The sequence below is a fragment of the Triticum urartu genome, chromosome 4, assembly GCF_003073215.2.
Source record: "Triticum urartu cultivar G1812 chromosome 4, Tu2.1, whole genome shotgun sequence".
Classification (NCBI taxonomy): domain Eukaryota; kingdom Viridiplantae; phylum Streptophyta; class Magnoliopsida; order Poales; family Poaceae; genus Triticum; species Triticum urartu.
The window spans coordinates 138,857,903-138,870,831 of NC_053025.1; the positions used below are offsets into that span (position 1 = coordinate 138,857,903).

Consider the following 12,929-nt stretch of genomic DNA (forward strand, 5'->3'; position numbering starts at 1 on the left):
TAGTTTCTCTATAGATGATCGTGGTGTTGTTTTCTTTGAGAGTCGCTTGGTGGTTCCCAAGAATCAACATCTTCAACAATTAATCCTTAAGGAGGCGCATGAATCTCCTCTCACGATTCATCCCGGTAGTACTGAGATGTATCAGGACCTACGCCAGAGGTTCTGGTGGACTAGGATGAAGAGAGAAATTGCTCAATTTATTGCTAACTGTGACGTTTGTCGTCGCATGAAGGCAGAGCATCAAAGACCTGCTGGCACCCTTCAGCCTTTAGCTATTCCTGAGTGGAAATGGGATAAAGTTGGTATGGACTTCATCACCGGTTTTCCCAGGACCAAGAAAGGGAATAATGCTATCTTCGTAGTCATTGATCGTCTTTCTAAAGTGGCTCACTTCCTACCTGTTCGAGAGAGTATCACTGCTAGTCAGCTCGCTGACTTATATATTTCTCGAATAGTGTCACTTCATGGTGTTCCACTAGAGATCAATTCAGACCGTGGTAGTCTTTTCACTTCTCACTTCTGGGAGAGTTTCCAAACTGCCATGGGCACCCATCTTTCCTTCAGTACTGCTTTCCACCCTCAATCAAGTGGTCAGGTGGAAAGGGTCAACCAAATTCTCGAAGACATGCTTAGAGCTTGCATTATCTCATTCGGTATGGATTGGGAGAAGTGTCTTCCTTTCGCCGAGTTTGCTTATAACAATAGCTACCAATCCAGCCTCAAGAAAGCTCCTTTTGAGGTTCTGTATGGACGAAGATGTCGAACACCTTTGAACTGGTCAAAAACCGGTGAAAGACAATTCTTTGGACCGGATATGATCCAGGAGGCAGAAGAGCAAGTTCGCATCATTCATGAGAATTTGAAAACCGCACAATCTCGTTAAAAGAGCCAGTATGACCATCGTCATAAGGAAGTGGCTTATGAAATTGGCGACAAAGCTTACCTTCGGGTTACCCCTTTGAAGGGTACCCATCGATTCGGTATCAAGGGCAAGTTGGCTCCTCGTTACATTGGTCCCTTTCTCATTCTCGCTAAGCGAGGAGAGGTTGCCTACCAGTTGGAACTACCACCACATCTTTCTCGAGTTCATGATGTTTTCCACGTCTCTCAACTCAGGCGTTGCTTCTTGGATCCCATCCGCAGAGTGGACCACGAAACGCTTGATCTCCAAGATAACCTCACATATCGAGAGTACCCTGTTCGCGTTCTTGATCAAGCAGAGCGTGTCACTCGACGTCAGAACATCAAGTTTCTCAAGGTTCAGTGGTCGCATCATTCCGAGAGAGAAGCTACTTGGGAGCGTGAAGATCGTCTTCGACTTGAGTACCCCACTTTCCTTCCGCCGACTCCTGAATCTCAGGACGAGATTCTTTCAAGTGGGGGTGAGTTGTCACATCCCTAGTAGTTGTCACATCCCTAGTTCTGGTATGACCTAGACCAGCTAGCCATTTGTGCATCATGTTTAAATTCCATTTAAATTTGAAATGGGGATTTGTGAAACCCTCAGAATCATTTCTGGAAATAATCCCAGATAAAAATTTCTCCAAAAAGGTCCAAGAAAATGTTCATGTCTCTCTGAAAATATTGGGCAGAGGTAAAATTCAAACCAATATTTTTAGGGGCTCATAAATATTTATTTTGGCCATTTGGAATTAATCCAGTAATTATTTGCGTTGGAGATAAACATTTATATATATATAATATTGTCCAATAATTCTGAATTTTGGTGAGGGGCTTTGGAATAATCCCTTAGGCCCCTGCAAAAATTGTCAGAATAAATAAAATGATTTGGTATTTTTATCAAATCAAAACAAATGGTCAGATAAATAGAAAAGAAACAGAAATGGTAAAAACCCACCTGTGCTTACCTGCGGCCCAGCTCCTGTGCTGGCCCAGCACTGTGCAGCCCAGCAGCAGCCCAGCCCACCTGTCCCCCTCCCCTGTCGTCTTCCTCCTGCCAGGAGGACAACGCGTGTGGCCGCCGCGCGCGAGCACGCGCCGGCCACCTCCTGCTTCCCCGCTCGCTGCTGGAGGCCCCCGACGACCACACTCCCCTCGGACTCTCTCTCACTCTCTCTCGCTCTCCCTCCTCCCCTGGATCCCTCTCTCTCGACCCGCCCGAGCGCTGCCGTCGCCGCCGCCGCTCTGGCCGTAGCCACCGACTTCCCCTCGCCTCGCTGTTGTGTCCAGAAGCTCCGCCACGTCTGCGTCTACCTCCTCGTCGAGCCACGCGCCTCGGGAGGCCCTGGAGCGCCCTCCATCGTCGTCGTCTTCATCTCCGGCCGCCGTGGATCCCCATCGCCGCACCGTCGACCTCAGCGCGTCCCCGAGCTCGCTGACGACGTCTACGATCTCCCCGTGAGCTCTACTTCGTTCTCCCTCTCCTCCCCGTGCTCGTTTGCCCCGCCTAGCTAGCTCAGCTGCCGCGCCCGAGACCTCATCGCGCCGGCCATGGCGCCCGTGGCCAGAGGCCGAGCCAGCCGCTCCTGCGCGCGTCACCGTGCTCCTGGTGACGACAGGAGGCCGTAGAGGGCCTCTGCAGTTCCTGTTGTGCCCCGCAGCCTGTTTTTCGCCCGAAGCCATGCTCCGGCCGCCGCCTCGAGCTCGTTTCCGGCGAGCTCAGGCACCCCCACAGCCTCCGCTTGCTCCAACGACGCGACGAGCTCCAGCTCCTCGTCTGATCTCCGCCGCCTAAATGGTCCGGAGGGGTTTCCCGAGCCTCCGCGCGTTCGGCCTCGCCGGCGGCTTAAAACGCCGGTGGGGTTTGACCCCTTTGACCTCGCGGCCCTCAGGTGGGCCCCATGGGTCAGGTGATTAGCTTAAGGCTAATCACCATTTAACTAAACCTGACACTGACAGTGGGCCTCGCCACTAATCCTATAATTAGGATAAACTAACCCCCTGTTAACTAACCGGTCACTGACGTGTGGCCCCCACACGTCAGGTTTGACCTGGTCAGCCCTGCTGACGCCTCTGTGATGTCATGCTGACGCAATAATGATTTTTCTGGATTTAAATAATTCAGAGAATTCCAGAAATTGTATAAACTTCAAAAATTCATAGAAATTCAACCGTAGCTCAGATTGAAATAATTTATATATGAAAAATTATCAGAAAAATTCAATCTATCCATCTGTACCATTTTCATGCATGACAAACCATCTATACATGCTGTATATATGAAAACACACTTATGGCATATTTAAGAGCTTAATTTGGAGTTGTATTTGAACCCTTGGTTCAAATGGACTTCAACCAACCCTCTCTCTCGACCCGCCCGAGCGCTGCCGTCGCCGCTGCTCGCCGTTGCCGTAGCCACCGACTTCCCCTCACCTCGTTGTTGTGTCCAGAAGCTCCGCCACGCCTGCGTCTACCTCCTCGTCGGGCCACGCGGCTCGGGAGGCCCTGGAGTGCCTCCATCGTCGTCGTCTTCATCTCCGGCCGCCGTGGATCCCCATCGCCGCACCATCGACCTCAGCGCGTCCCCGAGCTCGCTGACGACGTCTACGATCTCCCCGTGAGCTCTACTTCGTTCTCCTCTCCTCCCCGTGCTTGTTTGCCCCGCCTAGCTAGCTCAGCTGCCGCGCCCGAGACCTCATCGCCGCCGGCCATGGCGCCATCGTGGCCAGAGGCCGAGCCAGCCGCTCCCGCGCGCGTCACCGTGCTCCTGGTGACGCCAGGAGGCCGTAGAGGGCCTCCGCAGTTCCTGCCGTGCCCCGCAGCCCGTTTTTCGCCCGAAGCCGTGCTCCGGCTGCCGCCTCGAGCTCCTTTCCGGTGAGCTCAGGCACCCCCCGCAGCCTCCTGCTTGCTCCAAACGACGCGGACGAGCTCCAGCTCCTCGTCCGTGATCTCCGCCGCCTAAATGGTCGCCGGAGGGCGTTTCCCGAGCCCTCCGCCGTGTTCGGCCTCGCCGGCGGTTAAACGCCGGTGGGGTTTGACCCCTTTGACCTCGCGGGCCCGTCACGTGGGCCCCATGGGTCAGGTGATTAGCTTAAGGCTAATCACCATTTAACTAAACCTGACACTGACAGTGGGCCCGTGCGCCACTAATCCTATAATTAGGATAAACTAACCCCCTGTTAACTAACCGGTCACTGACGTGTGGCCCCCACACGTCAGGTTTGACCTGGTCAGCGCTGCTGATGCCTCTGTGATGTCATGCTGATGCAATAATGATTTTTCTGGATTTTAAATAATTCAGAGAATTCCAGAAATTGATATAAACTTCAAAAATTCATAGAAATTCAACCGTAGCTCAGATTGAAATAATTTATATATGAAAAATGATCAGAAAAATTCAATCTATCCATCTGTACCATTTCCATGCATGACAAACCATCTATACATGTTGTATATATGAAAACACACTTATGGCATATTTAAGAACTTAATTTGGAGTTGTATTTGAACCCTTGGTTCAAATGGACTTCAACCAAATAAATGCTAGATGCATTAACTCAAACAACATCACATACTCATGCCATGTTCATGCATCATAATGTTGCATATGCTTGTGTTTGATTTCCGACACCGTTCCTTCTCGATAGGTCCTGCTCCGGAGAGTGTTCGAGAGTACCTGTCTGAGGAGTAGTGCCCCCTTGTTGATCTACCAGGCAAGCTACCCCCCCTTGTTCATTCCGATAAAATCCTACTCTCTCGCTCCTGCTCTCATTTATTGCATTAGGACAACAACGATTCAACTGCTACTTTATGCTGCGGTAGTTGAACCCATTCCTCTGCATGACCTGTCATTGCCACAGTAAATAGTTAAAACCCACTAGCACGTGTAGGAGTTGTTTGAGCCATGTTGTGTTCCTACCATGCCATGCCTGCTATTGCTTAGAGTTGTGTCAGGTCTGATTCATCGGGAATGAATTGGAATGTTATGATATGTTCTGGTAATGAGAGTTAAGCGTGTGAACACGATTTGGTAAAGGTAGCGGTGAGAGGCCATGTAGGAGTACATGGTGGGTTGTCTCATTGGGACCGTCCTTAAGAACTGAGTTCTGTGTAAGTTGTCCAATGACTAGCTACTACCACACATTGGGCTCCGGGCGCTCCAAGCTCTCTCGACTTATTAACCGCCTTGAACTATGTCCAGGAGTTGCAAATAGTTTCTGGTGTTTGTAGGTAGTGCTATTTTTCTACCGAATGGCACCCGGTAGGGTGGACTTGGGACAGACTAGGCACACGTGGCCCGGTGTACCGAGTGGCACCCGAATGGTGGGCTCGGGAACCCTGTACACATCATTTGGGGCCGTGAGCGAAACCTCGGCCGGATCTCCTTGCAGATGGAACCCGAATAGGCGATAAACCTGGACTAGAGTCTTGTGTGGTTAGTCAGGTCATGGCCGACACCCTCGCCAGCCTCCCGCTTGAAGGTTGCCGAGATACATGACGGGTATACGGTGATAAGTGGTGAGAGCGTGTGTGATGAAGTACACCCCTGCAGGGTTATCATGATCTATTCGAATAGCCGTGTCCTCGGTTACGGACTTCTTGGATGCTTACGTGGTACATAGACAACCTGAAGTGGATACTCTAAAATGCTCAAGATAAGTGTGAGTGCTATGGATGGCCTTCTCGTAGGAGAGACGGGGATGAATCCATAGTAGTGTATTGATGTGGTGATTAGTGGACTCGTGTGCGCTGCCTCACCTCAAAGAAGTTTCTCATTGTCGTAGAACAGGATAGCCACTGAGTCAAAGCTGGCTTGTTGCAACTAAACCCCACATTACCTTCTTGATACAAATGCATGTATGATAGGATCTGATGTAAGTCTTGCTGAGTACCTTTGTACTCATGTTTGCTTTATTTATATTTTGCAGGTGAGACATCTGTCTCACTAGTAGTACCGCTTGGACTTCGACGAGTAGCTTGTTACCTCAGCTATGATCTTGTACCTTGGAGGGACTTGTAGATAGTCAGGCTTCTCGGCCTTTTTCTGTTGTAGTTGTCTGTACTCAGACATGTAATGCTTCCATTGCTTGATGCTCTAAATGATGGGTCATGTGACCCCTGTTTGTATTTATGCTATGTGGCTCTTCTGAGCCTTTTATCTATATGAGTTGCGTTATGTTGTGATGCCATGTTGTACATCACATACTTGCATGTTATGCGTACGTGTGACGTGTATTGCTATGTGTGGGATCCGACAATCTAGTTGTTTGTCCTTGGCAGCCTCTCTTATGGGGAAATATAGTCTAGTGCTTCCTTGAGCCATAGTAGTCCGCTACAGCCCGGTTCACCGGAGTCCTGCTAGCCCAGCACCACTACTCAGAACACTTGACTGGCCGGCATGTGTTCCACTTCGTTCCTATGTCTGTCCCTTCGGGGAAATGTCACGCGGTGATTTCCGGAGTCCTGTTAGCCAGTGCTACAGCCCGGACTCATACGCTGTTGACCGACATGCTCGATGTGATTCATGTATGCCTGTCTCCATAGGTCTGTGCCGCTTTGGGTTCAAGACTAGCCATGTCGGCCCGGGTTCTCTGTCATATGGATGCTAGCGACACTATCATATACGTGAGCCAAAAGGCGCAAACGGTCTCGGGCCATGGTAAGGCGACACCCGTGGGGTTACCGTGCATGAGGCCGCAAAGTGATATGAGGTGTTACATGCTAGATTGGTGTGACTTAGAATCGGGGTCCCGACATTAGTGCACAAGGAATTAACTCAGAATGCAAATCAGATATCAATGGGGATCATAGCCCTCACATCCAATTTTGTAAATGCATCATCTCCAAAGGCGTCCATGAAAAAGGAGGGTTGGTACTGTCCTCCTAGGGGTTTTGTGAAACTTAATGTTGACGCCTCTTTTGATCATGACATGCTGAAGGGTATGATGGGGGCAGTACCGAGGGACGATAAAGGTAGGTTTACTGCAGGAGGAAATGGAAAAATCGACTGATGTGCGGATGTTCTGATGACGGAAGCTTTAGCACTCAAATTTGGCCCAACACTGGCGCAAAAGGCGGGGTGTAATTGCATAATCATCAATTCTGACAATCTGGAGGTGATAGAGACTATGCAGGACGAAGGACAATCAGCGGATGCGGCGGCAGCAATTTTCGATGACTGCTTTCACTATGCATGTGATTTTGTCATGACTAGATTCAAACATTGTTATAAAAAGGCAAATAAAGAAGCTCATGAACTTGCCAGATTAGTTAGATTTTCTTTGACTTCAAACTATTTTGAGGAGCCTCTAAATGAAATTGTAGTGATCCTCACAAACGATGTAACGGTTATCTTAAATAAATAAAGTTTCGTTTTATTTTAGAAAACATGGTTTTGACGGTGGATAGAAGTGAGATCATCAAAAACATTACAATCAGTATTGCAAGTAAAGTTAGTACAAGAATCCAAGGTAATAATCATTCTTGTCTTATACCTTTGGTAGAAGAGTAGACTCTGCACGTATTTCGCATTATCTTCAAGTTCTATCTGTGAAGATGCAAAGAATACTGAAACACAAACAACAGATGCAATCTTACCACTACGCGGAAAAACTAACATGTTCATAATATGCAATGCATGACAAAGGCGAGACAAAAGGGAGCTGGCTAGAGGCACGAATGCTTTTTGTGGAGGCACATATTTAATTCCATGAGAAGTATAGTTGTGCTTCCCTGGGAAAAAAATGCTTTCAGAAGAAGCATATATTTTCTTCTCATGGAGGCACACATTTACTTATGCAAGAAGTACGACTGTGCTTCTTGAAAAAGGAAAAAAAATATGTACTTTCATAAAAAAAATTGGTTCCGCGCGAAAAGAAAATAAAAGTGAAAAAAAAATCATGCTCCAGCTCTGGTTTTTTTCCTTTCAGTTTTTTTTGAAAAAAAATTGTTGAAACCTATTGGCATCGTATGTGGTTTCGAAAATCCCGACGCGGGAAATCCAATATTGAAAACGGTTTAGAATTTAGACGCATGGTTTAAGATATAAAATGTTTTGAATAAATGAATCTACGAAAAAAGACACATGTCAGCATCTGAGAAGGTGGGAGTGATCTTTGCAAGGGATAACACTTAACCAGTGATTTTGCCGATTAGGAGCACTTTTTTTTTTGAGTGCTCACATTGGGGCTTAGCCCAGTCGGTGATGAGGCAGGCCACCTGCGAGGCTGGCCGAAGTGCTGGCCTGGGCTAGCAGGCCGCGGTTGGACTGACCCACGTCGGTTGGAGGCTTACGGAGCTGGGCCACGCGGCTGGTGCCCACTAGGGCGCGCGACCCACGCGGTCGGCGCTCGAGCGGAGCTGGGGTGGTGTGGCGGCGGTTCCTGCCGCGGCGGCGTGCCGCTGCGAGGCTCCAGCGACTCGCCGGAGGTCGTGGTTGGCCGCAATCGAAGTTGTCGGCGCGGGGACCTCCGGATCTGGTGCGGCGCCGAGCAGGGGAGGCGCGGGCCGAACCGGCGGTTGCTCCCTGCGGCGGGCAGAGGATGATAGCATGGCTTGCATGCCATAGCTAATAGTAGCAATGTAAGTATAAATCGGATAGCTAGCTAGCTCGGATAGGTGCTAATCACCAGAAAACAAAAGGTGCGCGTTCTGGTCCCGGTGCTTCCCGGCCGGTGATGATGGCGTTGCTGCCGGAATTCGATCCAGCGGACGTGGGCGCCGGCCGCGGCCTCATCGACCGCCTCACCGCCGACGCCGCGGCGTTGCTGAGGGACGTCCTCGCGGAGATACTCAGGCGGAACTCCCACACCGAGTACCTCGGCCGCTTCCTCGATCGCGCATCACCAGGCGCCTCGGCCGCCGACCTCCGCGACGCCTTCAAGGAGCGCGTGCCCGTCTCCGCGTATGAGGACATCGAGCCGTACGTGCGCCGCGTCGCCTCCGGCGAGCCGTCCAGCATCCTCTGCTCCGAGCCCATCACCCACCTCCTCACAAGGTAAACCCCGCGGTGCCCCGGTACTCGGTCGTGTGAGAAGGTCGTGTTGTACATACGTTTCTCATGGCCGTGGCGGCATTGGCATTTGCCACGTCTAATGCAGCTCGGGCACATCCGGCGGGCAGCTGAAGCTCTTTCCATCCACCGCGGAGAAGCTCGACCAGCGGCTGTTCTACAATGGCGTCCAGGCACTCTTGAGGAAGATGTAAGCATTGGGTCGCTTGTTCGAATTTATTTGGCCGCATAATATTTTGTCAACATGCATTGGACCGCTTGAGGAAGATGTGTTGTGCAGTCTAACAAACGGTGTGCATGCATTGCATGGTTCCAGGCATCTTCATCCTGATCAGGGGGACAGACGCGGCAAGGGGATGTACCTCATGTTCATCTTCCCTGGAAGCCTGACCTCATCCGGCCTGCCTATCATGGCATCCAGCAGTGCCTACTACCACAGCAGCCAGTTCCGGGAGCACGACATTGGCGGGTTTGGCCGGTGCACCAGCCCCATCGAGGCGGTCCTCTGCCCAGATGGCAGGCAGAGCATGTACTGCCAGCTGCTCTGCGGCCTGCTTGACCGTGGAGTCGTCGACCATGTCGGCGGCACCTTTGCTAACGCTTTCATCAGAGGCATCCAGTTCCTGGAAGACAACTGGGAGGAGATGTGCTCCAACATCCGCACTGGGCGTCTCAGCGACTGGATAACACATGCTCCTCTGCGTGATGCCGTCGCTGCGCGTCACCTGCGAGGACCTGACCCGGCACTGGCCGACGAGATTGCATCCGAGTGTGCCAGGAAGCCCTGGGATGGGATAGTCAGGAGGCTCTGGCCAGGAGCTCGGTACATCCTAGCCATTGTCACCGGCTCGATGTCGCAGTACATTCCGGTTCTTGAGAGTTATGGTGCTGGGCTGCCATTGGTGTCGCCTATGTATGTGTGCACAGAGTGCGCCGCGGGGATCAATCTGAACCCTCTTGATATACCTTCTGCTGTGTCGTACGCATTGCTTCCAAACATTGCCTACTTCGAGTTTGCAGAGGTTACGCATGGTGACGATGAAAAGGTGCAAGCGGGTACTGGTTTGTATGACAATTTGGGCGAGTTAAAGCTTGTGGATCTTGTGGATGTCAAAATTGGTCGGCGCTACGAGCTGATTGTCACCACCTTTGCAGGTGAGCTACTCATTATTATCTCCAATCTGATTTCTTGCATTCTTTCAAAGCTGTTGTAGCTGTGCTAGGACTACATCATGATTTATTCTTTCTTGGCGTTACTCCAAATACATGATCAATGTAGTTATCTGCCCTGCCAATTACGAAGAAACTGAATTGAACTAGCACTTCACTGCAGTAAGGCAATTAATCTTGCCTGTGTAAGCCTGATTTGTTTTGCTTACTTAGCTTGAAAGCTTTGTGGTGTTATAAAATCAACAATACAACAACCGCTGAGAAAGTTGTAGTCTAACTTGTGTAAGAAACACTATGATTTTGACTTAACAGTTTTTTGCATGCCAGGTCTTTACAGATACCGAGTGGGTGACCTTCTTACTGTGAGCGGATTCTACAACGCAACGCCACTGTTCCGCTTCACTGGAAGGTGTGGTGTCGTCTTAAAAATAGACTTCGAGAGTATAAGCGAGGAGGATCTCCTGAAGGCCATTTCACAAGCATACGAGCTGCATCTTAGGCCTCTTGGTTACATGCTTGGTGGCAGCACTGCATATGCAGACATATCCACCTTGCCTGGCCACTACATCCTGTTCTGGGAGCTAGCCACTGCAGAGGGTAACCATGTCGCGACTGACATCGATCGAGCTGTCATGGAGAATTGCTGTTTGGCCGTGGAGAATTGCTTTGATCAGATGTACCGCAAAAGCAGGCGCCGAGGGTCGATCACAGCACTCGAGATAAGGGTACTTGAGCGTGGCGCATTTGATGCTCTCATGGACTTGTTTCTGTCCAGAGGCACATCGGCCAGTCAGTACAAGACTCCAACGGCTATTCGATCAGAACAAGTGCTGCTGGTGTTGGAGGAGAGGGTGTCAGGAAGGTACTTTAGCCAAGAGACTCCCAACGGCCCTTTGTAGTACGACTATACGAGAGGAAATGGTGCTGGTTAGTAGGTGTGCAGGACGAGAGGAAATGGTGCCTAGGCAGGAAGGCAGCCAAGTCCTTGTTGGCATGTTGCTGTGGGTCTGAACTTGAACACTTACAATTTAACATGCTTGTTAGTAGTATGATTCAGGTTGGAGAACTTACACTTTGTTTCCACTTTAGCATGCGTGTTTTTAGTTTATTTTCTTTCAAAAAAGGGCGCATTTATCTTATCCTATATATACCTAAATAGTTCATCTCAACTACTTCTATTATCTTAACACTAGCACAAATGCCACATTATCACAGGCCCACCTCAACATGCATGAGAATTATTTTTCATTATTAGTTTGATCCTCACTAATCTTATTTATTTCAACATACACACATAAGCCATCCACACATGTCACGTCATCAAAGGTCCACCAAACATGCATAGATTTTATATTTTTCAACTATACGATAGTTCGATACAATATATAATAGGTATTTTAGTTTTTTCATATATTATTAATCCAAATGTTTGCGTACAAGCTAATCTTATTGAAATACTCTTATATTACTACAACATATTCCCGCCACAACGCTTGCAGTATTATCTAGTATCTAGTATTCTTAAGAGATTCATCTTCACTAATTTTTTCTATCTCAACATGCAAGCATGTCATTTCACCATACAACTATGAATAGGGTGACCCACCTCAACATGCAATCATGTATGTGAAAGACCCACCGCAACATTCAATCATGCATGGAAAATTGTTTTTCATTTAATTATTCTTTTTTTTGCAAGTGTTCATTTAATTATTCTATTTATATTCAATACATAGTGTTACAACAATACATAATCAAATATAATAAGTCATATGTATTTTTAATTTTGGTCTTGATGTTATCAAACCAAAATTTAATCAACCAATTCCCGCAACAAGGTGCCTCGTATCATCTAGTTAACTCAAATGTAGCACCAAGTGAATATAAAACATGCTGAGCAACACCCGACCTCTGCATAACTAAGATGCACACAACCAAACAACAGCAATCTTCTGAAGAAAAAAATCGACATATTAACAACAATAGCCATATTGGACTGACACCATTGACGTAGCCAGAGGGTGGCCAGGGTGGTCCATGGACCACCCTGGAATTTTACTCACCCTTGTAGGAGTACGAGCCAACGAGGAAATCTTTTTTAGGGGATGAGCCCACAAGGAAATGGTCATTGCAGCTTCGTTCAACTGTGTTGTGGCGTGTTAGCTTGGGGCCTAGGCGCTTGTTGTATAATTTTCGTTTGTAGCTGAAGTACTCCCTCCGTCCCGAAATTCATGTCGCGGCGGTGTTTTTGCAATTTAGCCCTCGTCATTTCCCCGACCAAACCCGCGGTCCTCTCTCTCCTTCCTCACTCTTCTTCGATGCCGGCCGATTTGGTCGCGCCCGCCCCCCCCCCCCCCCCCCCCCCCCCCCCCCCCCCCCCCCCCGGCGCCCCACGCCGCCGCCTCGTTTCCCTCCCCTCCGCCCGCCGCATCGTTCCCCTCTGCTAGCGACCCCTGAAGGCTCAATTTTTGGAGACCATCGTCCGGAGTCCTCGCACTCCTTCCGCCTCTGTCCATCATGGACCACCTCCTCAACTTGGACCACAAAGCTCGCCCCCTCCATGGATGCCATCGACCCGAGCACTAGAAAGCACGGGTGCCCCTTCTCCACTCCACTCCATCATTCTCTTCTGTGCAACATCTGGAAAGCTCAAAATGATTTCATCTTCGAAAAGAAAGAATGGTCCCCTTTGCAGGTGCTTTATGCTACGAAGGCTTTGCTTAATGCAGGAGTAGATGACCCTCTGGATAGAGCATCGAATGAACTGACTTTACATTCATCTAATAAATCGGATCACCCCTCTAATCACTTTCAGATCGCGCATCCTAAAGCTTTTGTTGATGTGTCC

The 12,929-nt window shown here is 49.3% G+C and overlaps 1 protein-coding gene across 1 annotated transcript; it reads left to right on the plus strand.

The window, feature by feature from the left end:
- The first annotated feature begins 8,200 nt into the window (after positions 1-8,200).
- LOC125551120 (probable indole-3-acetic acid-amido synthetase GH3.7) lies at positions 8,201-11,151 on the plus strand. Its single transcript, XM_048714276.1, has 4 exons — positions 8,201-8,896; positions 9,000-9,101; positions 9,228-10,066; positions 10,409-11,151. Exons 1-4 carry the CDS (start codon positions 8,577-8,579, stop codon positions 10,978-10,980), a joined length of 1,833 nt encoding a protein of 610 aa, XP_048570233.1. The 5' UTR covers positions 8,201-8,576; the 3' UTR covers positions 10,981-11,151.
- The last annotated feature ends 1,778 nt before the right edge of the window (positions 11,152-12,929 follow it).

What these genes read in the sequence shown, in the direction of transcription:
- LOC125551120 (XM_048714276.1), top strand. Translation starts at nt 8,577, where the DNA reads ATGATGGCGTTGCTGCCGGAATTCGATCCAGCGGACGTGGGCGCCGGC. An exon ending in ATCACCCACCTCCTCACAAG is followed by an intron (nt 8,897 to 8,999) that starts GTAAACCCCGCG and finishes CGTCTAATGCAG; the next exon opens with CTCGGGCACATCCGGCGGGC. An exon ending in CAGGCACTCTTGAGGAAGAT is followed by an intron (nt 9,102 to 9,227) that starts GTAAGCATTGGG and finishes GCATGGTTCCAG; the next exon opens with GCATCTTCATCCTGATCAGG.